The following is a 27,609-nucleotide window of genomic DNA, read 5'->3' as shown; positions in this document are numbered from 1 at the left end:
GCATGGTGCTGCCTGTTGGGACAGCTGCAGGAGCCACGCCTGCTTCCCCTCGCTCACCTTCACAGGAAGTGGCAGGCTGCTTGCAGAGAAATCCCTTTAACTCCCAGGTAACAACATCCTCAGGCCCGTGTTAACCAGTCGGTCTATTACTGTGCAGTGAAGGGCGGTGCCCGGGCTCAGAGCTCCCTGGCTGACGGCCTTGTTCTCTGAGGCTCTGCTGTTGAGAGCTGCTCCCTGATCAGGGGCTTGGGGACAAGCCCCAAAGGAGCTCATTTTCCATTGCTCACAACCGGATCTGTAGCCAAAACCAAGTGATCGCCGAAGATCAGGAGAGCTGCGTCTGCCACTAACCCACGGTGGGGACGCCAGCCAGTGGGCAAGTGCGAGCGCCCCGGCCGCGGCCTCTGAGCTCTGCGGTCCCAACCACATCTTCTGATGGGCTGTGTCCCTACTGAGAGTCGGGGGAGCCCGAGGTTACACCTTAAACACCTGTCCCCAGAGATGTGGTAAACGACTTTCCCAAAGGTCACCCTGAAGTTCAGGTTCGCTGTGGCACTTGGCAGAATGCTTCCTCCCAAGCTCACCTCCTCCTCACATACAAATAGTCTCAGTTTGTGGAAAATAACGTTTTCCAGATAAGTGAATTCGCCGGATGAGGAAAATTTCTCTGTAAGCACTTGGAATGTTATTACTTTAACGAGTCGGGAGAGAAATCTTGCAGAGTGGACCACACGTGGACTTCTTGCCCAGCTCTAAAACTGACCTGAGTATCGACACCTCACTGTGAACAGCAGGGACTGCGCTGGAATCCTGGGGTGTCTCTGGGTAGTCGGGACCCACAGCCTCAGACTGAAATGCATGAAAAGTAGCAGCGAGCCTTGAAAAAGAAGGAGATTCTGACCCCTGCTGCAATGTGGATGAGCCTGGGGGTCGTGAGGCTGAGTGACGTAAGCCAGCCATGGAAGGACGAATACCGCGTGAGCCCCTCAGCCAGGGCCCCAGTGCCATCAAGTCCACAGAGTCAGAGAGGAGAAGGTGGGTGCCAGCAGCTGGGGGAGGGGCACGGGGTCAGTGTTTAACGGACAGAGATCCATTTGGGGAAGCTGAAGAGACCTCTGGAGAGGGGTGCCTGACAGTGTGAATGCCCTTAACTGCACACTTAAACATGGGCAAGATGGAAAGTCCTGTGTGTATGTTATCACAATGATAAATAACACACCCTCTGCGCTCAGCTAAGGATGCTGACGGTGCCCAGGGAGGGTGACCAGCAAGTCAGGTGGCAGGCGGTGGAGCCAGTGTTCTGACCCCGGGACCATGTGCATCTCTAAGAGCATGCTCTTCAGGACAGTTTCCAACATCAGTGACAGTGGTGAGCATTAACTGTGCCTGAAGCACCTGCTGGGAGCACACAGAGACAGGCTGGCCAGGACTGCAGGGGCTCCTGGCTGCCCATCTCAGCCAGGCCGCAGCAGTGGGAGGGGCTGGAGGGAGGCAGCCAGCCCAGAGGAGCAGTCCACTGACAGCCCCCCGGGGTGGCCTTTGTCCTGCCCCATTCACCCTGCCTCGCCTACACCCCTGAGTGGGGATTGGATAAATGCTGGCCCTGGGGCTGCTCTGTCCCTTGGCATAGGAAGCACAGGTGGCCTTAACAGGAGCTCGGGTGCAGGGTGGCACCGATGGTACTTTTTTTTACCGCCCATGCCTCAGCTGAAACCAGGGCAGAAAAGAAAACCAAGTTAGCATCCAGTTACAAGATCAATAACAGCCAACACCTATTTGGTGCCTAAATGTGAGGCGTGTGCTAAGAACTGTGCTTGGTGATGCCACTGAATCCTCCCACGAGGAAAGCCCTGTAGCCCCATCATGCAGATTAGGAAACAGGCTCAGAAGCTCACCAGCGTTACAAACCCAAATTTCCCAAGCTCTGTGTGCCAGGTCCTGCGGCAAGTGCCTTGTATCAGCTGACCTTTGACCAAGTGCCCATCACAATCCTATGAGGTAAGCCCCTCCCCACTGGAGGAAAACAAGACCTGAGAGCACAGGTTACCTGCTTGCTGCTTGGGGTCACACCGCCAGGGAGGGGCGGAGCCGGCCCGCAAACCCAGGGGCTCCCTGGACCCTCTCCTGCCACCTCGAAGCAACAGGAAACGCAGCTCCCGGGAGCCCAGAGAACTGACGTGCAGGAACGCGGACTCATCTTTCACAGACCTGGTCCGCCAGTGAGGGGCGCCGTCCGCAGAGCCCCGGTCCTGCTCGTGGTTACCCCAGGCAGGGCTGGCACCCTGAGCCCACACAGAGCCCGGCAGGCCCTCCTGCCTTGCTCCTAAAACACCTGAAATCCTCGACCAGGCTCATCTCTGCACCCAGGCCCTGGCTCCCCGCTCAGTTCCTCACAGACGCCAGGCGGCTGCTGCTTCCTCGCTCAGCACAGGTCTGTCCTCCCAGGTCTCTGCTAAATGGCCACCTCCTCGGGGAAGCCTTCCCGACCCTCCAGACCCGTCCAAGCCATTGTGTCTCCCTTCCTGCCCTCTGCGGACTGTCACCATTGATTATTTCTTTGTCACTTTTCCTTTGTCTTCTCCTCGGAACTGTGTGCTCCAAGCTGCTGCTGCGCCAGCACCCAAGCAAGTGCTCACACGCAGGACGCGGTCAGAAGCACCTTTGTCAGCAAGCCAGTGCTGATGAGTCCTGGGAACACAGCACCGAGTGAAAGGAGCCGGCACAGAGGGCCCCACGCTGGGATCCCGTCACCTAAAGTGACCAGAGCGGGCACCTGCAGAAGGCAGCTGGGCGGGCGCTGAGGGCTGGTGTCTGGGGGGGGGGGGGGCGAGAGCCAAGAGGTACAGGCGTTCTTTTTGATGATGAAAATATCCCCAGATTGGGATGGCTGCGCGCCTCCGTGAATATACTGAAAGCCACAGAATCCCACACCTCAGACGGGTGAATTGTGTGATGTGGAAACTATGCCTCAATAAAGCTGTAGAAAAAAATTTACACTTCTCTGGCTGACTGGCTGGCCCTCAGTATGTATCTGTGGAGCACACGAAGAATACTAAATACCCACATGCTGTTGTCAGGACGTTGCAGACTTTAACCATGTGAAAGAAAGGTCTCCGGGCCGTGATATAACCCTGGGTCAGCACGGTCATTCTCAGGCAGCACGTGCGCACGTTTAACACCGAGCACGACCACTACGCTGTCCTGGGGCTGGACGCGGGGGACGGGCTAGGTGTGCGTGTGCCGGCGTGCACACTAGGAAACTCAGGCATGCGAGGTCAGGCAGCCAGCCCGACCTCACTCAGCAAGACAAGTGGCCGCCAAGAATAGCACAGGGCTTCTGACCGCGCCTCGCTAGCCGATTGAGAAGGGGCCATAAAATATGGACCAGGGCCACAGCCCTTAAGGCTAAGTTGGGCTCGGGCTGATGGGGGGCTAATCCTGTCTCCGCGGTCCTGTCTGCAGGGACAGGCGGGGAGGCCCTGCCTGCGGGAGCTGGGCTGGCTTCTGCCGCACCCGCGGCGGCGGTGTGGGTTAGCCTCTCCGGACACAGGCGCAGACAGAGCTCTCTCGCTCAGATGTTTTCTCACGTTCAATAATTTCCGTCATTGGGAACCAACCAGCTGCTGACGACTCGCATTCGGCACGTTAGGGGCCTTCAGCACTGTAGCTGGCGAAGGCCCAGTTTGGGCGATTGGGTGGAACTGGGGTGTGGGAAGCAGGGGGCAGTGGAGCTGAAACAGCGGTGCCAGCACGGGTTCAAAAGACACTGTTGGAAACTAGCCCAGCTCTGCAGCTTCCCAGCTGAGTGACCTTTAGCAAGTCTATAGGCCCTTTCTGAGGGTCATTCTCCTCAACTATAAAAGGGGAAACCACTGGGTGTGTGCCACTGGTGACAGGAAAGGGCCCCGGCGGTGCTGCAGCGCTCGGCTCTTTGGCTGTGCCTCTTGGCACAAAGTGGTCATGCGCCGGCGATTTGGACGAGCCTATCAGGGAGGGTGTGTGCACAGTGACCTGCCACTGCCTACGGTGTCGGCCTTAGTGCAGTGCCTGGACCCCAGCCAGGAGGGAAGCAGGTTCTGTGGGCCACCCAGGCAGGATAGATGATGACCAAGAGACAAGCCAAGCAGAGGTGAGAAAGAGCACCTGGGCTGTTGGAAATGTCCAGGGGCCTGAGAGTGTCCCCAGCCGTCGCCTTTCTGCAGTTCCCACTATGGTTGTCTCTCTCTTGGACCCAACGGGGATTTCGTGGTTGGCCTCAAGACCTAACCTACAGTGAGTGAGAGTCCAGAGCAGAGGCTGGGCTCTACCAAGAAGTGACTTCAGAGGTGGGAGGCAGGCCATGGGGGTCTCCCAGCAAACGTCTTGGGGCCAGTGGCTGACTGCCCAGCGCAGACAGGTGGCCCTCTTGGGCCCCGGCTCCCACAGGGGACCCCATGGCAGCTGGCCCAGCTGACCCTGGTGTCTGTGTCTCATCCAGTCTGGGATGTCTAAATTTAACCTGCTGTCAGCTTGAGAAGCTGGAGGGCTTCCACTGTCACTGACCGCCACTTGAAATCCACTTTCCTTGTAACCATGTCCCAAACGTTGCCCTTGGATGCACACTGCCTCCTGACCGTGCTCCCCAGCTGCCTGTCGGCGTGAGGATTCCAGTGCCTGAGCGCTGGGGCTGCGCCCCCCCGGGGCCCAGCTTAGTCCTCTCCCGCCCTAGACGAGGCCTGCACCCGTCCTCTGCTCACACACACACGGTGCTCACACCCCAGGCTCTCTCCTGGGCGGAGCTCAGGCACCGACTCCACAGCTGAAAGCAAACCGCAGTAGTGACCTGCTCCACCCGTCAGCCATCTGGGTGGAGAACGGCCAGCGGGGCCTGTTATGCAATTTCCTGCTTTGGTGTCTCAGACCCAGGAGACAGGATGCAGGATGCTGTTGGGTTGCTGCAACGTGGAAACCCAGAGAAGAAAGCATGTCCCCGATGCCAGAGTGGATGGGGGCCCCTTGTCCGTCCTAGGCACTGCCGAGGGGCCTCGACTCACCCAGAGGATGAGCCCGTGGTCTGCAGCCGGCCAGGCAGCCCCTCTTCAGAGGGAATGAGCCCACTCCCCTGGGGCACTGGGAGAACTGCCCACTGCACAGACCCTTCCTGCAGGGGAGGAAGGCATTTCCTGCCCGGGAGCCCAGGGTGGAGAGAGCCACAGGCATGGGCCCTCCTCACAGCCACCAGCGCGTACTGAGCCCTGACTGTGTGCTCTGCAGCGACAGGCCGAGGGCGTGCACCCAGGGGCAGGGGTGGGCTCTGGGGCCCCAGTTCCAGCTCTGGCCCTGCCTCTTCCCAGACGCAGGAGGCCTTGGGCGGCTTCTCAGCGCTTGCTGCCCTTCAGTGTCCTCATCTATGAAACGGTGACATTTCACACAGTGACACCCAGTTTGCCGGAGAATTCAAGGAGTTAAAACCCAGAAACCAAAAGAGAACAGTGTGTTCACAGCACACCAGCCAGGAAGCAGCTAATGGGAGGACCCCCATTTTCCATGCAAGGTGAGTGGGGCTCAGACCTCACACCGAGGGCCTTGACTGCAGGGTCCACCTTCAGAGCCCACACCCACTCCAAGACCTCCATCCTCACCCCCATTCCTTTCAGAAGAAAATTCTGATCAGAAGAAAGTATTTCCTATCAGGGCTGACCGCACACGACCTGCTTTCATCAGCTGCTGCCCAAGGGCAGGGGACAGAGCCATGTCCTCGACTGGCATTGTCCTGGCAGCTATGTCTCCACATGAAGACAGGTTTGCGCCCATGGGTAAGGGCCCAATCTGAACACTGACCCCCTTGTTGTATGGGTTTCTATGTTACCAAAAAGTCCAGCTGCCCTCTCGTCCCAGCTTTACCTCCAACCCTGGTGGCCCCTCTACACGGGGCACCGGCCAGGGACACCCTGGGCCAGGATTGAGGTCCCAGAGCTGCAGGCAGCAGGGAAGTCACCAACGAAGTGGCCCACCTCCTCCTGGGTTCTCCCTTACACCAGACCCCCCAGGCTCTGGTCACCCACCCACCCACCAAATACATTCACTCCTGTGGCCAGAAGTAGAGCTGTCAACCCCAGAATGATCCACGACTTCAGAAACATCCAGATCCTAGGCAGGCCTACTTTAAAATTACATTTTATTTCTCTTTCTGAACATTTGTTGTTTTTTTAAAAAGGTTCATTTTACATTGTCTTCAAGAGTCTTAGGCCTCCTGGTAAGTGCCCTGGTTTGTTTCACAGTACTCGCCACATCCTTATTGCTGGAGTGTGTCCGCACCCAGGGACACTAGAGGGACCGGGGACCCAGGTGAGAGACTGGGGTCTGTGCTCCTGGTACGAGGCAGGAGGCTGGGGGTCCAGACCCAAGCTAAGCTGAGTGTCCTTGGCCAGACCTGCAGCCTCTCCGGGTCTTCCCAGCCCCATCTTTAGAAAGGCCAGGAGGGGCAGAGAGGAAAGGGGACGGGAGGGCGGGAGGAGCCAGGGAGTGAGGCAGGCTGGGGGCCAGGCGTGCAGCAGGCCAAGCTGGCGGCGGCCGGAGAAGCTCCGCTCCCCTCGTGGGCACAGTGGGCTTGGCCCTGGATGTGCAGTGTCAGGCACCTCTCCCCTAGAACAGCTCGGGAGTACCCTTTCCTGTTCTTGCCTACTCCTGCCCCCACCCCAGGGAGAACCCCTTGGTGATGACCCGGCCCAGAAGCAGAGCTCCGGCTTCCCGACCCCTTGCCCAAGCCCCTTTCTCCCTTTTAGCAAGAAAGACATGAGTGCAGAGAAGGGCCACTCCATCAGGAGGCCAGGTCCCGTCCACAGCAGCGGAACAGGTTAACCCTGGCCCCTTCCCGCGTGACCCCGGAAGTGGAGTCAGAACCCATGGCTCCCCTCACTCGAGGGTGTGGCCTCCCTGGACAGCAGGAACTCTGCACACATGGAGGGCAACCGGCCGTTCCCAGGGGGCAGGTCCCTGGCCTGACAGGGTTTCCCCAAGCACCCCGCTCACGGCCGGCAACACAGCTGTTTCCAGTCCAGTTGCTCCGGGTTAGCTGCAGGCCTCCCATCAGGGCCGGGCTCAAGAGAGACAGCCTCGGTGATAAGCACCCCTTGAATAGATACAGTGCTATGTGGACAAGGAGCCCAGCAAGGATTAGGTGACCCATGCCCTACCACGTTGTCCCTGGGACTCCTACAAGTGGCTCATGTGCAGCAGAAATGGATTATTTTTCTTATCTGACAATCTTCTGTGCTTGGTTATTATTAGTTCGAATGTGGGGCCTGGGTGATGTACTGTGGACTTGGTGAGCTTGGAGGAGGGGGTGTCCCTGGGGTGTTCCCAGAGCTCCCACAAGCAGCCTTCAAATTAGACATTGCTAAGAAAGCACGGTGTAGCTCAGGACCAAGTCCTGGGGCCCCAGAGGGCCCAGGACCCAAGGCAGGGTGGTCCCCAAGCCTAGCCACGTTGTCCCAGACCAGCCTCCAGAGAGGCTCCCGTGCTTACTGACCTTGACTCCACTTAATCTCCCAGCCCTGGGCCCTGGTTTACGCCCTTGAGGACAAGCCGCAGGAGGGGCTTTGCCTGCTGCCTCCCCAGCCTGCCTGGATCCAAGACCACCCGCCGCAGGTGACTCCTCGGTGGCCCTGCCCAGAGCACCTGCGAGGGACGTCCCTGAGGAGCAGCCGGGCAGGCACAGTGCTTCCTCCCATTTAAACCACAGCTGCGTCAAGGTGGCTGGCCCGCCAGGTGTTTGGGACAGGTGTGGCTAGAAAAGGAAAAGCCACACACTCAGCAGTGTGGGCGGGCCCAGCTGTGGATGGTGCAGAGGGCTGGGATGCGAATGATTCCGTGAAGCCCGGTGACCTCCCTGGCCCCTCCCAGACACGCCAAGCCAAGGGGGCGCTGCAAGTAGGGAGAGGAGAGGAACGCCCGCAGCTCCGCCTGTAGCCCACGGCTCTGGCCCACAGGTAGGTGGCGTGGGGATCTACCTGGGGCCATGGGAAGGGCCTCTCGAGGCAGAGTCCGTGGCTGTTTCTCCTGAAACAAGAATGAGCAGCTGGTTTTGCACCTAAATCTGCGCCCTGTCTTCCCCCAGGACCACAGCAGGGGGCCCGTGAGGTTCTCTCCTCCCTGCCCAGCCCCCTCCCTCACCTCTGGCAAGTGGAAAGCCCAGTAGAAAAAGAGATCCTGCTTTCTTTGCTTCGGTTTTTTTTCCTTTAAATTCAGCTTAAGGCAAAAGTTTGGCAAAGCGAGTCTACATAAGGCCGCGTGATGGAGAGCGAAGGGGGAGCTGCCGCAGGGCCACCACTCACCCAGCTCCCCCTGCTCCCCAGCCTCCCAAGGAGGCATTAAACAAAGAACTGGAAAAGCAGTTGTTTCAGGGAGTCTGTTGCAAGTGAATGACTGAAATTGCGAGAAAAGGAGAGGAAAGGAGACCAAGGGACAGGGAAGGGAGAACGTGGGGTCAGCCTGTCCTGCTGGGCCTCCCTCCTCCCCAAAAAGAAGCCTGTGCGGAGAGGGCGGGGGAGGCCACCGGGAAGCCATCCTGGGGAAGTCGCACAGTGAGATCCGCCCGCTGGAGAAGGTAGAATGGTTGTATTTCGCTGAATGACCGGAGTCCGTGTGGGTTTTGCTGGAGCAGTATTATTACTTGAGTCTGACTAGCAGGGCGCCCTGGCTGTTACCGGTGCTTGGGGGGGATTACCACCAGCGGCTGTCCGAACTTGGGCCGCCACATAAGGACCTGAGCGTCGTTGGCGTTGGGCTTGACCAGGGCACTGGGCGGTATCGGCTCATTCTTGCTCAGTATTTTGGGCTGGTCCTGGGCGATGGGCTCCCGTAGCCGGGCGCGCTGGCCCAGAGGCCGGTTGGGGTTCACCTCGATGCTGAGCTGCATACGCCAGTGCAGTGTGTGCAAAATGATCATATCGTTGGTTGAGGTGTTGGTGGCCACCAGCCACGTGGTGAAGCTCTGGTCCCGGTAGATGTCGGTCAGTTTGGCCACATTGCTCTCACTGACGGGCACTGCCCACGTGACGCTGGGGTAGAAGTTGTCGTTCATGCTGATGATGAGCCTGGAGTCTCTCCTGGTGGGGCCCACGATGGTGCAGGTCTCGGTGGTGTTACCGTACCAGGGGTAGTTCACCCCATCCGAGTCACTGATGGCCTCGATCTTGCCCTCCTGGAGGTCCGGGAGCTCCCAGCTGGACCTGAGGACAGAAGGCCAGTTTACTCAGTCAGCCACCCAGAGGCTCTTCGCTCCCCCTTTGTCCATGGATAGGGCTTACCTCCCAGGAGGCCAGACAATAAACAGACATCCAATATCACGTCAGATCAACTGGGGCCCCCAGGCAAAGCCCCACCTCAGAAGCCACATCCTGTTTCCTCGAATCAATAATCAAATCAGTCCACCCCCGACACCACTATAGATGGGACTGAATCCTGGCTGGGCCTCAGGAAGCCCCAGCTGCCCCTGCCCTTGAGGGGATGTGCCACCTGGAGAGGCCTGGTGGTGGTTAAGGTAATGGGGAGCCTGCTGTGTCTGTGCCGTCCACCCTCCATGTCCCAGCCACTGGCGGGACAGCCACATACAGTCACGTGACCTTGGTTAGGGTGGCGGCCATGGGCTCCGAGAGGCTGCTGTTGGGGGCTCTCTGTGGCCACAACACATTATGGTGGACCCAGATAGGGATGCAGGTTGGTGCAGCCCCGCTGCCGCACACACATCCCCAAGGCAGCAGTGAATTTCTTTCTCTCACTTCAGGGGCTGACAGGAGGCTTCCAAGCCCAGTGGCTGTGTTGTCAGCAATCTGGGGATGCTTCCCAGCCCCTCCAATGACCAGCACGGGACCTGCAGCAAATGCCTGTCCTCTCCGAGCTTCAGTGTCCTCACTTACGAAAGCAGGTGCAACTGGCCTCTTCCTCCCAGAGCTGGGGCGGGGAGCATGGGCACCAGCAGCCCCGAGCCGTCCGCTCACAGCCAGCGCCAGAGGAGGCTTCTGGGAGCCACCAGGCCCCTTCCTCACCTCCGCCACAACCCCGTTCTTCCTGCTCCCGCCTAGCTGGCTCCTGTCTTCAGAGAGCAGAACTAACAAAGCCTGAGCAGCTCCCACCTCAGAATGTGGCTCAGCCCCAGCTTGGTACCAGCTTTACTGGCCCCTGGGCTCTGCTGCAGGCCTTCTGGGAACCTGCCCTCTGCCTTCACCTGCTGGAGGCCCAGCCTTCCTGGGGCAAAGCAGACAGTGGGGCTGTCCAGAGCTGGGGCGCAGGAACCTCACAGGCCTTCCTGGAAGCCTCGGCCACCCCCAACTGGCATGAGACCCTGGGCAAGGTCTCAGCCCCCCCGGGGCTCCCAACTTGTCACACATCCTTGCGGGGTTCACGGGAGGATGCAGGCAGAACGTACGTGAAGGCCAGGAAGAGGTACATCCTGTCGTCGCTGCCATCGCTGTAGTCCTAACGCGCAGGCAGAGGACAAAGCCAGCCTGCCCGGGGGGCACTGCTCCCATGTGGCTGGGGGCACAGGAGCATCTGGGGAGCCCACCCCACGGAGACTCATCAACAATCATGTCCCCCCACCAAACAGACAGAGAAAGTGAAGCCAGAGTTGGCGGCTTTTTCCCAAGGTAATGTGGCTAAATGGTGGGGCCTGGGAGCCAGACAACCCGCTGCTGCCCAGTGCTGCTTCCCCCCAGGCACCTGTGACACCAGAGCTCAGGCCGCTCTGCACACCTGAATGAGCCATAAACGTGGGTATAAGCTCTCCAGGATACATCTCTGGACAAAACGCATCCCCGTTCACAGCAGCACCGTTCACAGCGGCCAGAGGGTGGCAACAGCCCAGGTGCCCGTCCGTGGGAGACGGATAAACAAGGTGGGGTGCACCCACACCAAGGAGTACTAGTCCGCCTTCAAAGGGAAGGGAATCCGGACCCAGGCTGCAGCATGGATGAACCTCAGAGACGTTATACTAAGTAAGATAAGTCAGACACCAAAGGATAAATACTGTAAGATTCCACGGACGAGAGCCCCCAGCACGGTCAGACTCCCGCGGACAGAGAGTAGATGGCAGGTGCCAGAGGCTGGGGGAGGAAAAGGCGAGTGGGTGTTTGGGGGGCATGGGGCTTCAGTTTGAGAAGATGAAAAAGTTCTCGAGATGGATGCACAACAAGCTGGATGTACTTAATGCCACTGAACTTGAAAACGGTAAATTCTATGTTACATATATCTTATCACAATAAAAAAAACACATTTCTCTACTGAAATGCATTATTTAAGGATAGCCATTAGCAGATTGGGGAGCACTATAGGACAAATGATTATAAATGTGGTCTTGCTATCTTTCTTTTTCCATTTATTTCATTGAAAAGGACATAAATTAGGGTAACACCTGCTTTGCAGGTCACTTCCTGCCTGGGGCCCTGAGCTCGGCCGTCTCCAAGGGGGCCTGGGCACCGGCTCAGATGGCCTTGTGTTTCTAAAGGCGATGACCCACTGATAGTTAGCAGCAAAACAAGCTGAATCCAAAAATAAAACTCTAATAGACTGTTAACCCCAGCTCCCAGGAGCTGGGCTCTCCCAGGACCCCCCAGGCCACAGTGGGTGGCTGCTAAGAGGTGCGAGCCTGCTGATTGGGCTCCCCTCAGGGTGGGCCCCGGGGCCGGGGTCTCTGCCCTGAGTTGCCCAGAAGAACATGCCTCGGCCCCACCTGCACCCAGACGCCCGTTCAGGAGGCTGTCCTCCGCTGGTTACACTTGCTTGCAAGACCTTTTCGAAAAAGCAGAAAGCAAATGTGCAAAAGGACCTTGGCTTTTCCTTGGCCCCCTTTCGCTTCCTAAGAGCTGCCATGTTTTGAGGAGTGGGGCCTCCCTCCCCCAGCCCCCCAGCGCCCCTGCCCTGGCTCAGTAGCAGACAGGGACCGCCTTCACGAGCTGGCATTACTCAGAACCAGCCCCAGCATGGCTGCCTCTGATCCCCATGGGCCCGTCCCACCTGGGGAGGGCGCATGGCTAAGGGCTCGGCTTTGGGGGACACAAACCACCCTGGACCCGGTCCCAGCTGGGCTGCAAGCACTGATGCAGTCGCAACCTCTGAGCCTCCATCTTCTCATCAGTTACCTGTGGATCGGTTTCTGCAAGAATCTTGTGATGAAATGTGTCGATATATACCACCTGGTACACAGTGAACAGCAATGCACGGAAACCTCCAGAGACCACCGGAGGGACGCACAAACAGTTAAAGGTGCACCTCTGACACTAATGGATTTGCCAGCTCTGATGTAATCTGAAGCCTTTTTTTTATCTCAGACCATTTTGTTCTGAGATTTCAGATCATACATGCTCTGAACAGAACAAGTTACACACAGTTACTGCCTCCTCTAAGATTTCCTGTTTGTTCTGGGATGACCTTGGGCTTCAAGGCCCAGTTCCACAGCATTGAGAGGTAGTAAGCTGGCCCCTGGCCCCAGGTATACTGAGCCTTCTCCCAGTTTGCATGGCCGGGACAATGCAGGCTCTGATGGGTAGATGCCACCAAAAGGTATAAGCAAGGCCCCCAGCGCCATGCCCACACACAAGCGCCCAGTCAGCGGTCTATTTGGAAGATGGGGATTTTGTGAATAAGTGCAAATGTACGTGTTCCTGCCTCAAGTTCACAGATTTTGATCCCACCTTCCCTCCAGCCCCCAGTGTATGCGTGTCCAACCTCATATAGATCTCTTGTTCAAAAATTAATTTCAACATGGCAACAGCAGAGCATTGGACCATGAGAGTGACCCTCCTGAGCCTGGGGCCCAGCGGGACCCCACGGTCCATATCACATGCTGAGGAAGCAGCTTGTCACACTCCTGCCCTGGTCCTTGTAGGTGTGGGGACCCAAAGGAGAGCAGGGAGACCCGGGCTTGAAGCCAGGCCCCTTGCATCATATCTGGAATGGACTCCTCAGCCTCCCTCAGTACCCTTGCTCCTTTTTATCCATCCTTCTCCATCCGTCACCCACTCACCAACATTTGCAGAACACCTGCCACTTATGTTTGCAGAGCACCTGCCGTTGATGCTGGCCATGAAGCCGTGAAAGAGGTGGGCAGGCCCTGGTCAGCAGCAATGGCAGAGGCCCTATGCCCTCCAGACACCCCGCACCATCCCTGACTCTCCCTCTCACTTCGAGATTGACCCCTTCTCCTTTGCCTTCACCCTGGCCAGAAACCAACTTCCAGTCCTGCCTTCTGCAGGGTTTTCCTCCCAGAAGCCCCAGTAATCTTTTAAAAATAGAAATCTGATAGCACTATTCCTTCCTCTAACCCTTTTGAACCTTCCATGGCTCCCCATGTCCCTTAAAGCTAAATGCAGTTGCCAGGGCCCCACATGCTTGTGCACAAGTGGGCACATGTGCACATGCATGCACACGCGCGCACACACACACACCCTCCCCAGGCTCCAGACCCACCAGCCCTTCTGTTCCTCTAACGGCTGTGCCCCTCCTGTCTCAGGCCTCCTGCCAGGGGCAGCAGTGCTCCCCTCCTGTCCAAGTCAGCAGTACTCGTAGCTCAGCTCTGGGCCCACGCCAGAGAACCTGCCCTGACCCTTCACAGAGGGCAGAGACCGAGGGGCACGTTTTATAGAGGACACTGGAGATGTTAGAGGCCTGGCTCAAGGCCACACAACTGGAAAGCTGCCAGGCAGGACCCACAGCCTGAGTGGGCTCTTACCCTGTGGCTCCAGCACACACATGCACACACGCACAGGCTCTTACCCGCTGGCCTCCCACGGACCTGTGTCCCCCCCACCCCCACACACACACATAGACACGCGCGCACGTGCACAGACTCTGAGCAGCACAGCTGACCAAAAGTTTGAGTCCAAAGAAGAAAGGCCTTCCCCGAAGGCCAGAGAAGGGGTTGGGGCTGTGCTGAGGGGTGCCCATGGGAGCTGCAGAGGGTCCCCCAGTGACTCTAGACCCAGCCACCAGCCAGGAGGTGACTCAGCACAAGGGCTTCTCAGTGGAGGGTGAAGGCGACCAGGGACCCCAGAGACCCAGAGATGCCTCAGCGGGGAGGGGTGGCACTCGCCCTTCTGGGACCTTGGGCCACAGGGCACACTTTTCCTGGCTGCTTCAGGAAGAGCCCTGGTCCAGCCACACCAGAGGCCCACCTGGGCCCGGGCCAGCCCTGGCATGCACGGCCCTTTGCACCCCTGTGGGCCCCTGCCTCTCGTGGCGAATGTCAGAGAGCTCTGACTGCCTTCTGAGTCCTGCACCTGAGCCCCATCGCCCCAGCCCACCCCAGCTCAGAGTTCCCCAGATTGCTGTCTCTCGTCATTTCAGTCCTATCTGCATGCCTCCTATACTATTATTCACTTTTTTCCTTAACATTAATCACTTTTTTAAAAACTCAAGTTTACTTTTTCCTAAGATACACCTCTGGATATGCTAAGTATATATATATTTTTTCTAATATACATTAAAATAAATATATTGTTTTAAATTAAAATTATGCCTAGGCTTAAATGAGTCCACCTTGCTGTTATTTCAAGTCCCACAGTGGTGCCCATTAGGTGCACTAAGACACTCATTTATAGGTGAGGATTTGAGGCTCGGGGGCAGGAGGGCTGCCCAGGGCTGGCACTCATCCGCTCATCCCTGGGTCCGATGCCCTTGCATGGGCCAAATAGGCACTTAGCAGTTATCATATCTTGTCCCCAGTTTTCTTTTACAGTTTTGCATAATTTGCAAAAAGTTCAAATTCTGTAAAATTCTACAATTTTACAGCAACTGAGGCTTAAGCGTACCTTTCCAAACCACACTGCCTGTGCAGCCACCCACCAGATGGGTCACCAGGCACCTGCCCTCCCAAGGGAGGGGCTGGGGTGTCCCCCCCACCGCCCTTCCCACCTGCTCCCAGGGTTCCCCCAAACAAACCCCACTCCTGGGGCCCAACGTCGTCCTCCCCCCACCTCCTTTGCCCAGGCCACAGCCCCAGAAAGGCCCCCCATGCCTGTTTGACTTTAGTTTGTAGTTATAAAAGCGGAGCTTGTTTGAAAAAAAAAAAAAAACAAGCCATAGAGAAACATACAAAGTGAGAAACAAGAGCCGCGTCTTCCGCGCCTGCCCTCCTTGCTGACGTCACTCACCGCACAGACACACGGCCCGGTCCACTCTCAGTGCTTTGTTTTTAACAAAAAATGGGTTCCTCCCCTACATATTTTACAACATTTTTAAGAAAATGCCATCAGGTGGTAACCTCTTCCCACGGGGGAGCCCTCTAGCCCACCTGCCCTGGTGAAACAGCACGCACAGGTCTGCAGGCGCACAGACCAGCCCTCCGCCCCGCCCGACGGCAGCTCCTTGCGGCTGCGAACAGCACAGGAGCTCCTCACACACACATCCCTGCGCGCTGCCTCCCTGTTCAGGCATTTGTCAAGTAGCCTGTCAGTGGATTCTTTTTTGTATGCCTCCTGCATGCGAGGCACCCAACCAGGTGCCCACTGCGGCTGGAAGGCAGACTCCCAGCAGGACAACAGAGCTGAAAGGCGTGTGTATTTGAAACTGATAGAGACAAACCCACTTTCGAGAAGCTGCCAGATGATACCCCCACAAACAGTGTGTGTGGCTGTCCACTTCCCCTGCCCAGCACCGTGCATTAGTGATCTTTCTTACGTTTACCCAGATCTGATCAGCAGAAACAAAAAGGATCTCGGGATCTGTTATGTCCCTGACCCGCCTGGCTGCCGGGTGCCTTCTCGTGTCTCTGGGAGCAGCCAGCTTTTGTTTTCAGCCCTCGGAAGGTAAAGTTGGAGCCATCGCTTGGCCGGGGCTGGTCCACGGGGAGCTCTCTTCGGGCCGGGCAGGCCCCCCCACTTCCTCCCACCCCAAAGCCTGGAAACCAGGACTTCCGTCTGCCCGCCACGCTGCCCTCGCCTCACCACAGCCCGGCAGATGGGGGGAGGCCACCTTCCGGCGGCAGAGAGGAAGCAGTGTCTTCGATTGTTCTGTGCGGCTGCAGGAAGAGGCCACGTGGTCCCCAGGGCTGGGCCCCCCAGCCCGGCCAGCACTCCCCGGAGCACAGCAAGCTGCCCTGCAAGTAGCTTCAGGGCTCAGAGGCCGTTGGCTCTTCATGGGGTGGGGACCCCACAAGGTCCTTGGGAGACGACAGAGGCGGGCGAGGCAGTTGTGCACACCACCCCAGCCCCAGCTCCCCGCGGCCTGAGGCCCAGGGCCCTCCACCCTGCCTGGTGCTCTCCCCTAGCCTCTCCCAGCCCAGCGGGGGTCACCCCAAGTGCTGGCTGGAAAAAGCCTCGGAGGTCTCGCGGCCCAAGGCTGTCACTGTGGGTGGCTCTGTGAAGCCCCACCCAGGAGCAGGGAGCAGCTGACTGGTGGGGTTGCAGCAACGAGGAATCCTTCGGGTGGCTGGTCACTACCACAGGTGGGGGCTTCGTGTATGCCAGGCCCTGGGCTGAGCTCTCCTTGAGGGAAGGGCTACTCTCCCCCCTGCACAGATGGAACAGGAGCCTCAGAAAGGCTGGGGAACTGGCCCTAGGCCGAAGTGCCATGCACAGTGGCCCTGGGGTCCACACCGTGCTGGACAGGAGTGTGGGCAGGTGGCACTGCCAACCCAGAGGAACTCTCTGGGGCTGCTCTCCTCTGCTCACACCGCAGCCTGCCGTTTGGCAAAATTCTGAGGCAGAAACTGATCTTGGGCTTGGCCTTGGCCCTGGGCCAGATTCCCAGGGGACTTGAGAGAAGGGCCAACTCAGGACGACGTGAAGCATCTCCCACACGGGTGAGAAATTGTGACTTGTCACTTAGAAGACTGTGCCAGCTGACAGGTGGCGGTTGAGGAATTGCGGGGGACAGGCTGTGGAGGCAGATGTCTCCGACAGTTTGGGGGTTGACTTTTAAAGCAATGTGGTTGGACCCAAAACCATATAGAATCTTCTCACGCCAGCTCGGAGAAGCTCACCATTTCCTAGCTCTCGCCGGTAAAGGTCGGGTACTCCCGGGGCGCCTTCAAATGTCTCAAACCCAGACTGTCATTCTAAAAACTTCTCCTCCTGGATTAGAGATTAATTTCCAGCAGGGATTACATTTGGGGGTATTATGGATTCTGGTTAAGTACTTGGAATTAATATTTTGAGTACAAGCCTGTTTGTAAAGAACAGAAGCCTTAACCTACCTTTTGCCACCTGGCTGCTCCCACCCCTGGCCACTGGCGCCCAGTATGTGGGTCTTACTGTAATGGTTGGAATTGTCTGGGTCTAGTCCAGTGGCCCCCAGCCTGGGGTGACTTCACCCCCCACCAGGGACAGTGGGCAGTGTCTGGAAACATTTTCGGTTGTCGCGGGGGTGGGGGGCGGCTGCTGGCCTCGAGTGGGTGGAGACTAGGGGTGTTATCAAGAACCTACAGCACACAGGGGCTTGGGGTCTCTGGTCGGTCCCACCGGCTCCCCGCTCCTCAATTTCTTCCATGTCATGAGGCTTAAAAATACCGAAAAGCATTGTCTGGGGAAGGGCCTTTGACGTCACATGTAAGGGCTTCTGTGTACCGCCAACAAGGAGCAGACACCAGGCTCTCTCGGTGGCCTCCTCATGCACAGGGGCACCGGCCAAACACAGCTCAGCCCGTGGACCAGAGGCACCATCTTGAGGAGCCTGCTATTCAGTAATTCAGTTTCTTAAGAAAATTTCGTTGATTACTAATAAGCCGAGTAGCTTCGGACTCGGCACTTCAGCCATAGGGTTGTTACCGACACCTGCTCTCTCACTGAAGCCTCACAGCTGTCTACGGGGACTTCTGTCCTTATCCCCATGGACAGATGACATGCCGGACACCCTCAAGGTGACCTGCCAAGGCCCCAGAGCCAGCACTGGCGGGTCACTGTGCCCCTGGAGTAGAGCCCATGAAGAACCACGCCACGCCGCCTCACCCCGGGAGCCACACAGCCCTTCCTCTGGGGCCGGTCCCACCCCAGCTAGGACTTCTGGCCCCGGAAGACTCAGGTGTGCAGGGCCCAGAGGGCCCTGCTCTGAAGGAGGCGCCCCTGGAAGGGAGGGACGAAGGGAAGCGGGGAGAGAGAAAGGAAAACGGCCTTTAACCACTTGAAAACTCAAATCATTCATGACTTACTCTGTTTTTAACAGTCAGGGACTGAGCTCTGTATAAAAGAGGAAGCCCTGGGCTGGGGGGAGAATTCGGTACCAGGAGGGATGTACATTTGCTGAATTTTATAGCTTCGGCCACAACTCTCAGCGCATTACGTACACCATCACTGCCTCCTCGTCTGAGAATAATCACCACAGTGTGACGTTAGAGACCAGAGCTCCTTGCCCTAAGTGCTGGTCATCACACTAATTCTTGCAATAAGCCCTGGGGCAAGGACTATGGCCCCAATCTGCAGATGAGGAAACTGAGGGTCAGAGTGGCTATGGTCACACCCTGGAAGGTGGCAGGGCCTGGACTCCCACCCTGCTCTGCTTGACTGCAGTCTAGGTGCCTTCCTCTAATCAGGAACAAGCACGGGCTCAGAGAGAGAACGGCCGCCATCTCAGGTCTCCCGCCTCAGACTGCCTCCAGCAGTAGTGCCTGCACGGACTCTGGGCCACAGAATGGAGTACAAGGCCTTGCGGATTCTGTAAGGCACTGTGCACAGACTGGGCAGCTGAGGCGCCAGGCCAGGCCTGTTCCCCCACCCTGAGAAATGCGCCCCTTTCCACATTCCTCGCATCTTTCCACGTTCCAAAGGACCTTCTGCCTTCCCTACTTCTTCAGGGAAGAAAACAGGCTTAGCCTAAAACCCCTAGAAAAACATGTGTGTCTTGTCAATTGTCCTGCATGACTTGCAAAGTCCAGGAAGGTTTCAGGCTTAAGGCTCCTTAGGAAAGGTCCAGACCATATAACGAAGATTCACGTTTCCCTTCTTGCAATGGAGAGGCAACCTCCAGCCTGGATTAAAGGCTGCTTTTGAGAATGAAAAGGCTTGAGCCTAGCAGTCCGTCTGACGGAGAACTGGTGAGTGTTAAGAGAGGCTCTGCATGCACCTCTCTTATTTGAAATTTTCCCATGATCCTCATGTTTCTCTTATAACTTCAGAGGCATTAAATAAAGAAGCCCCAGGACTTGGTGTCCCGCCACCCTCCATCCCCTCCCCACCCCCTCTAATTTCAGGCCTGGGATGCTCTTAAATCTGCAAACAGTTCCAACTCTGGGGAAACTCTCCTCCTTACTCCTTTTTTGCAGAACCGGGTTCTATACAGGGTAGATGCTGGGAGACAGGCTCTGGGACTGCCCACAGCTGCTCACCGGTGTCTAGCTGGGAGGCTGCCCGCAGGGCCGGTCCCACTCTCTCAAAGGGACCTGGGGCTGGGAACCAGCTCTTTCCACTGCCTTGTCTTAGGCCAGCTAAGTCTCCCTTGCATCTGCTGCTGCTCTTTACACTCCCAGGACAACCCAGAATCGGGGGATCAGGGAACATGCCAGAAAGAAGTCTCAGGGGCCCAGTGTCCTGCACCGAGATCTGCGTTGTCCGGGAACATTCTGCAGACCAGTCTGCAAAGGGGCCTGTGGGCTCCTCTCGGCTATCAGGGCCCCATGGGAGCCTTCTGGACGCTGACCCTGGATGTCTACATAGAGCAGCCTTCTGCCTCCCAGAGAGAAAACCCTGCACAGCGAAGCAAACCAGGTTTCTAAAGCAAGCCGTCCTCTCCGGCCAGACACTGCTAGGAGCAGCAGAGCGCACCCTCAAGTCCTGATGTGCATCCGAGAGCGTCAGAGACGAGTTCAGGCCCAACACAAAGCCGCCCACAAATCACTATGGAAGTGTCAGAGGGCTGTTCTTGCCTGTATCCACCACGTGTGCTTGTGGAGGCCTGAGCCTGGGGGCCAAGCCGCAGCCTCTCGAGTGACCCCAGACAGCCTTGCCAAAGAGGCACCTGGTGGCATGTTCCTCTGCTTTCTCAGCACCTCACAGGGAAGGACCCCGGAACCCAAGGGGAGGGAAGCTCATGACCCCAATATGAATCAACAGAGGCCAACCTTCTAGGAGGCCACCTGGCCAAGGAGGACTCAGAAGCCACATGCATATCTGCCTAAAGCTTCCCTCTGGCCCTGGCAGGCCCCTCTCTAGGCCCCTGACCCCCAGGCCCAGGCCTCCAAGCTGTCCCCCAACAGCAGCTCCCCAAACGGTACTCACATGCCCTGCTCCCCGTACTGGTTGTAGAACTCCATGTGGCTGCATGCCTGAATCCAGCCAACTATCCAGGTCTCCTTCTTGGGGATGGGCGGCATGACCACCTGGGCGGAGGCGCGGAAGTGGGGCGTCCTGTAGCGGAGCACCACGCTGGAGGACTCATCGATGCTGGTGGGGATGGGGTCGATAGAGGCTTTCACGTCAATCACGGTGATACTTTCCCGGAAGACTCTGGCTTTGTCCCCGATGCTCTGAATACAGCCCATGGCACACAGTACCGCTCTGATCTCCAGGGAGGGCCAGCAGTCCCAGAGGAAACTGGGCATTGAGAGGATGGAGGCTGCCAGACCCAGTGCAGACAGTATTGCTCTCCAGTCTCAAATCTAAGGGCCGATATCCATAGGATAGAAGATTCACTGAGTAGAGGGGAGTCGCATATCACTACTTCAGGCCTGTTTATAAATAAGGATTTTGCTGCATTTCAAGAGCCCCAGGTTCTCTCTTCTCCTGCTAGCAGTGGACAAAAATCACCGGTATTCTTTGGGTTAAAATGGTAAAAAGAAAAGTTTGGAAGTTAATGGGTGATCATGTTGTTCAGACATCCAGCCCTTCTGTGCCTCACCCACGGGGAACGCAGCACGGAGACGCTCCCTGAAGTCTTCGGTGCAGAAGGCAAATGCCGGCAGACACATAAATAAGGAAGGCTCCGTCCCTGGGCGCTGCCGCCACCCTCGCCGCAGCGGACGACTTCCTGCCCCTGTGCCTTCCGCACGCGTCCGGGGCACAGGCACCCGGCCGCTCGCCCAGCGGGGCCGAATCAATGGAACGGCAGTTTCTGTGCAGCCGCCGAGGTCCGGGCGCCCTCGGGGTCGGGCGCTGACCCGCGGCTTCCAGGAGGCGAGCGCCGGGCTCCGGCGGCCCGCGGGGTCCCTGAGGAGCGTGGCGTAGCGCGGGTCCCCGTCGGCGCCCACTCGCGGGCGCGCCTTGTCCCCAAGCCGCTGTCGCCGCCGCCGCGCGGGGCCCTGGGGCTGCGCCTGGCTCGCCGCGGCCGCCGAGGACCTGGTGGGAGGTGTAAGGGACAGGGCGTCAGGGCCCGCCTCGCCCCCAAGTTGAACCGAACTTTGCCGCGGGGGACGCGCGGGGCGGCGACGTGTGCGCGGGGCGCAGGCTGCGGAGCCGACGGCGCAGTTCTGGGCGGTCTCCCCGGAGGCGGCGGCACCCCCACCCCGCCCGCCCCGTCAGCGGCGGCCGCAAGACCGCGCGCACCAGCGAATAATTGCCGCCGGTGACATCTCCTCCGACACCCGCCCGGCCCGGGGGCGAACTGGGGAGGCGGCCGGCGGGCACTGCAGTGGACCGCGTGGACTTGCCGGGACCGGACTGCCCCCCGCCCGCCGCCAGGGCCCGCACCGCTTCCCGGCCGGGGCTCAGCGCCACCCTGCAGGCCGGCCTGGTCGGGCGCGCGCGCCTTGCCGGGCCTGGACCCCGACCCCTGGAGGGCGCCGCACCCCAGCCTCGCCGCGGCGGGTGCCTGTCTCCTTCGGCAGCCCAGCGGCCCCGGCTCCCCGCGCGTCGGGCGCGCTGGCCGCTGCCGGGGAACTTTGGCGCGCACGCCCCCACCCGGGCGGCGCCGCCGACTCACCTGCCCCTCGGGCCGCTCCGCGTGCCCGGCCGCCGCCCTCCGGATGCCCCTGTCCCAGCCGCGGGCGCGTGCTCGGGCGCCCCCCCCTACTCCCCCTGGCTGTGTCCTTTGGCTCTACTGGGGTCTGGGACAGGCGTGAGCGCCCCCGGCCCCCACCGCCTCCTAGCTTGGGGCTGCTGGGGGTGGCCGGGGGCGGAGGGGGAGGCTCGGGGCTCCCTCGTCCCCACCCAGTGCGCCGGCTTTATTTTATGATCATTGTGAGCGTGCGGTCGCCCTCGGCCCCGCCGCCGCGCCGCAGCCGCCTGGCGCGCCCCGTGCTGCCTCGCTCTGCTGCAGCATCGGAAAGGCAACCAGGTCAAACTTTGCAGAAACTCAGCCCCTGCGCCGGCCTGGCCCCGCGTCCGCCCGCAGCCGCCGGCCGAAGCGCAGCGCACTCAGGGACCGCCGCCTGCTCGCCGGCCCTGCGGAGATGCGGGACCGCAGGCGGCGGCGGCGAGCGGGCGGGTGCCGCCGCCTCCTCGCCGCCCGCCCGGCTCTCCACCCTCGCTCCCCGCACGCAGCCCGCCCTCCCCCTGGTAATCCTCTCCCCCTCTGCCCCCCTCGCTCTCTCGCTGCAGCTTCTTGGGGAGCCGAGCCTCCCCTTGCACAAACGACATTTCCTCTTTGGCTCGCCACGAGAATTCTGGGTAGTGTAGTTCGGCTTCTGCCTAGGGTCCAGGTGGGCAGCTGCTTGTGCCCTTTGAACTGGGCAGGCTTTCCGGAGCTCAGGGCACGGGGAGGAGGGTTGCACCGCCCTGGCATTTCTGACGCGGTAGAGCAGTTGGCTGGGTGGAAACTGTACAGGGGCTCCGAGGGGCTCCAGGGCTGGGAAGGTGGAGGGAGGGGGAGAAGCTGGGGGAAAGGGCCCCTGTTGCTCCTTCCTCCTGGGCCTCCTGGTACCCTGACGTGACACATGGTCAGACCTGTTGGGGGTCAGCTGTGATAAATGCTGTACAAGCCTCCTCCTCTCATCCACCACGGGATCCCCCTGTGTAGGGAGGCGTGTTAGGTGTATTTCAGAGGAGGAGAACCCAAAGCTGGGAGACCCAGAGCCTTGCCATGGCCCTGCCCTGCAGGGGTCCCAGCTGGGACTGCCTCACCCCTCCAAGTCTGAGGTTCAAAAGGGGCTTGACCCTAGACAGGGGTATGACAGCTAGGAACCCTCTCCAGGCTGCCTCAAGCCAGTAGCACCACCCGCACCTTGCAATGCATCACCCAGGGAAATGCCAGGTGGTTTGTGACATCAGAAAACCTGGCAGCCATGTTAGAGCCATGCTCCTCGACCCCAGGCCGCACCATGACTCTGACTTCCACAGGTGCCTGCCACAGGGTACAGGGCCATAGTTCCAGCCACTCCCAAGCCAGCTCATCCCGAGTGCCAGGGTGAGCAGTGCCTGGGAGAGGGTTCCGGCCCCTTGGCGGTCTCTTGCTTGAGGGATGCTCAGCAGGGCTGAGTGATGTATCGCATACCAGCACCGGCCCAGGCCACAGGCAAGAAGCAGCCTTTTACCCTCAGCCTGCTTACCACCAGAAGCCCTCACCCAGCCTAGTGAGGGGTTGTCCCTTTCCAATCTCAGCTAGTAGGTAACATTCCTGGTCCTGCTGACTGAGACCAGGGCAGGGTGGCCCTCGTGACCTCTTTACTGCCACACAGTAGAACCTGACAGCACAGGTCTCCTAACGGCCCTCGGTACATGTCCATTTCTGGGGAGAAGTCTTCCTTGGGCTCTGCCCCGCAGCAGCCTCTCCCTGCCATGAACATGATCCCCACCCAAAAACATTCTGCTCTTCAGGGACTCACCGTGTGACCTTCAACACCTCCTTTGCCATCAGATACTATTTTCTGATGTCATAAACCACCTGGCATTTCATCATCCCCAGTGCCTGGAACAGAACAGACCCCACTGGCCAGGGTGTCCCCCGAGGGCAGGGATACTGTCCTGGTGACAAGGACATGGGCGCTCTATGAACGTGTGCCAAGCTATACATTTTTCTCATTTGAAAAGGACAGAGTCCAGAGCCCTAACCTGCTCTCTAAGTGGCCAAGGCCCTGGAGATGATTTACTGGGGACCATCCTCTCAAAGCCTGTGGCCCTGGGCTTAGCCTGGGTTTGTGAGAATGTTGGTAAAGCACCCACTGTGTGTGAGGTACTACATGCATGAGCATTGGCCCTGGAGGTGGGCTGCACAGAGACCGCGGACAGGAGACAGTGAGTTTTTGGGGTCTGGATCCCCTGGCCAAGTCCAAAGCCCACATATCTCCTCCTCCCGAGGTACGACCCTCCCTTGCTGGGGCCAGCCCCTCTGCACCTGGATGGAATGACCCCTAGGGGGCTTTGGCTCCAGCAAGTCCCACTGGAAGAGGTGCTTGGTGCCTGCAGGGGGAGGGTTCTTGCAAATAGGAGACCCCACTCCCTTAACCTCAGCCCCAGGCCTGCCCCTTTCACTTCACCCCCTATAGTCCTTTGTCTTGGGCTAGTTTGGGCAAGTTCCACAGGGGGAGGTCCCAGGTGGTGTCGTGCCCCTGTCTGCCAGGCTCTGAGCTGGGGAGCGTTCCCTCAGGGTCCCCTGACAAATAGGAGGTCTGCACAGACTGGGCTCACAAGCACCTGCCCTGTCACAGCTCCTGAGAGGCCCTCCAAGGTTCTGGCTGCTTCCCCAAATCTTAGGCCTTCTGGCCCTCCTGCCTCCCCACACAGTCCTCCGTCCTGATCAGCATTTTCTGGAGCCCCGTGGGTGTTGGGCACAGACCCACGGCTGTCTCAGCATATGTGAAAGGCCCATGATACATCCACAAGCGTGTGAGGCACTGGCGTCTGCAGAATAGGGGAAGGGGACATTTGAGACATGCCCAGCACCACAGGGACACTCACAGTCCCCCAACCCATTCACCTCACCGGGGCTCATGAAGTCACCAGCGAATGGGAAAGAGGAGGGGTCTGAATGCACAGCCCCAGCCCCTACTCGGGGGTGGTGAACTCAGCATGGCAAGTCAGGAGCTCAAACTGTGGTCAGTGGGAGGACAAAATCCCTCAATTTGGGCTTGTTGGCCCAGAGAGATCATGAAAACCCGAAGTCATTCAATAAATCAGAGGTAGAAACATGACTCCATGCAGCCCAAACAGCCAGGAGTCCCCCAAGTCTGCACACAGAGCAGGATGTGGCCTCTCCTTGCTGTGTGTCACTGCACGCCCCAGGACCTAGGTCCCACCCTCATCCCATTCTGCAGGTGAGGACACAGGCCTGCTGAAGAAGCAGGGGCGGATTGGACCCAGCAGACCAGCTCCAGAGCCCTGAGTTGTAAGGACCTCGTTTCCACGGCCAGTGGAGGCATCTCAAGGGCCTTTCTTCCTTGTGGACCAACCTGTGTCTCAGGGCCCCAGCCAGTCCTCCGCGACCTCTCAGCCCCCACAGGCCCTGTCATCATGGTGCTGGGAAGGCACCGCCCAAGGGAGAAAAGGCCCCGATCTGCCGATGGAAATGGTAATGCTGGAATCCTGTTGTCCTGGCAGACAGAGTTCTCTCCTGCACTGTCTGGGACCAGACTGGAAGCCACTGGTGAGGCTTGGAATGTCCACCTGGGAAGTGGAGGGCAGGGCCTGAGAGCCAGGTAGGTTGCTGGAACCACATGACTCCAGTCTCACTGGGAGGCAAGGAGGCGGAGCCAGCTGCAGAAGCGACCTGGTGTTACTGATGTACCTCCTCTGCAGGGAGGGGGCTTGGTTTGGCCAGGGGAGCTTGCTAAGCTGGGATCTCAGAGAGGGTTTTGTCTACAGCTCCCACTACCAATGGGGAACGCAGGCCCAGCGCAGGCATCCAGGGAGGGCTCTGGGACTAGAACCCAGGGCTCCTGGCCCTCTGGTGCATGGAGGATGCGTGGAAGACAGTCATAAAACCAGCTGCCTGGAGTGGCTGCAAATCTGGAGGCAAGGGCCTTTCTAACCAAAGGTTCAGAACCACATTTCTTCTGGGGCATGTTAGACTTGGGGCTTCTCAGCCGGCCTCCCCATCATCCATCATCCATGCATGCAATCCTTCCCCAATATCGACTGGACGTCTGTATTGGGCATTCAGAAGACACCAGGCAACACAGCCAGGGCTGGGACAGGCTGCGGGCATGGTTCCCATGAGAGATCCTGTGGGCCAGAGAGAAGTCAGAGGGTGTGATGAATGGAGGTATTAATTACCATAAATAATATATAGGTACAACTTTATACTCAAAATGGTTATGAGTAAGATCGATTGCTGTAAATCAGAACGTAGATGAGGAATCTGTTTTGACGTGCTGTGTCCAGACCCGAGTCTGGGGATGGGAGGGCACAGGTGCATGTTCCAGGGGCATGAGGCTGTGATGGTGTGTATGAGTGAGCACATTAGAGGACGTGAGAGTGTGAGTGTGTGTTGAACAAGGGTGTGCATCTCTGTGTGAGGGATATGTGACAGTTTGTAATTTTGGGGTGTATGAGAGTGTGTCCAAGTGTGTGTGTCCACAAGTGTGTGTGTGTGTGTGTGCGGTATGCAATAGTGTGATTGAACATAAGTGTTGTAGGTGCAGATGGACAAGTATGTGTGTTGTGTGTGACAGTGCGTGTGCACTGTGTGTGGGTGAGAGTGTGTGGGTGTGCATGAGTGTGCACGGTGGTGTGTGTCCACCTGTGTCCATGGGGGTATACGTCCGCCTGCGTGTCTGGGTTTTGCTGAGCACGTGTGTGAGTGTGGAGTGTGCACAATGTTGGTGCATGTGGGGGTGCTGGCTGCTATTTAAGGGCTTGGGGGTCTTTAAGGTGCCTGCCTGGTGGTGACTACGAATGAAGGTCACAGGTTCCCTAAGGCTGAGTGAGGGGCCGCTTCTACCAGCCCGGCTCGCAGGGCGCGCCCTCGGGGGTCCCTGGCGGAGGCTCCCCCTGCCGCTCAGCCTGCCTCCCGCAGCCTCCGGGGCTACAGTGCTGAGAGTGGCCCGCCTCCGCTTCCAGGGCAGCTTCTCCAACGCGCGGTTGACCCTCGGCCGGAAGCTGGGGCTCCGCGACGCTGCCGGGCCAGGCGGCGGGAGCAGGGGGAGGCAGGGTTGGGCCTCCCGGGGCGGCCCCCAGCCCCGGGATTAGGGTCTCCGCCGCCTGGCGGGCGGAGGCGGCGGCAGGCTGGGCGCGGCCCGCTAGTGCGGCCCTGGGAGTTCTCCAAGGTGCTAAAATAAACCAGCGAAGGATCAGGTTTCCCGACCGAAATAACCCGGGAGCCGCCTAAGAATGCGGACTGAGAAAGCGCGGCTGGGGCGGGGAGGGGGCGACGGCAATGCCTTTCACAGGCTGCCCCCGCTCCTGGCGGGGACGCCTGCCCCTGCCTCGGTCCCCCTTCGGCCCTGCGTGTCCCAGGCCGCCGCCCCAGAGCGGAGCTCCTGCGCACACCCGCCCCTTCCCTTCCAGGGCCAGCACCGCACACAGCCGTCGCCTCTTGTCCATCCAGTCTTTATGGCCCGGTTTGCAGTAGATTAGAGCCCAGGCTCTGGAACCAGACAGTTATTCATCCCATAAATACTTGTTGAGAGCTTAGGACGTGCCAGGCACTACCTGAGTAGCCCCATAAATAAGTAACGTAGTCACCAGCCCCTGCACCTGGGCAGGCTCGCTGCTAGGAGGACCAGGCCATAGACACAGGTGAGGACTAGGAGCATGGCGTGTTGGAAAGGATACAGGCCAAGGGAAAAGGCAAAGAGCAGGAGAGGTGTTGGCATGAGACTTGAATCTCTGGGCA

General features: G+C 58.8%; 1 protein-coding gene across 7 annotated transcripts in view; it reads right to left on the bottom strand.

Moving 5' to 3' along the window:
• Positions 1 to 6,140: 6,140 nt before the first annotated feature.
• FAM78A (family with sequence similarity 78 member A) overlaps positions 6,141 to 27,609 on the bottom strand; it is a 26,862-nt gene continuing 5,393 nt past the window's right edge. The window contains exons 1-3 of one of the 7 annotated variants that reach the window (XM_073222653.1): positions 21,823 to 22,365; positions 20,184 to 21,239; positions 6,141 to 9,212 (exon numbers count right to left, since the gene is read on the bottom strand). In XM_073222653.1, the coding sequence (XP_073078754.1) occupies positions 8,684 to 9,212; positions 20,184 to 20,506 (852 nt within the window). In that variant the 5' untranslated portion in view covers positions 20,507 to 21,239; positions 21,823 to 22,365 and the 3' untranslated portion in view covers positions 6,141 to 8,683. Of the gene's footprint in view, positions 9,213 to 10,408; positions 11,873 to 15,654; positions 16,049 to 20,183; positions 21,718 to 21,822; positions 22,366 to 27,609 lie in introns of those variants that run through there. The other 6 variants (XM_017655911.3, XM_037007901.2, XM_073222658.1 and 3 more) reach the window with 6 other exon arrangements.

This window comes from Manis javanica, chromosome 2, assembly GCF_040802235.1.
Source record: "Manis javanica isolate MJ-LG chromosome 2, MJ_LKY, whole genome shotgun sequence".
Classification (NCBI taxonomy): Eukaryota; Metazoa; Chordata; class Mammalia; order Pholidota; family Manidae; genus Manis; species Manis javanica.
Note: the sequence above shows the minus strand (reverse complement) of the source record. Positions and strands in the feature narration are given on the sequence as shown.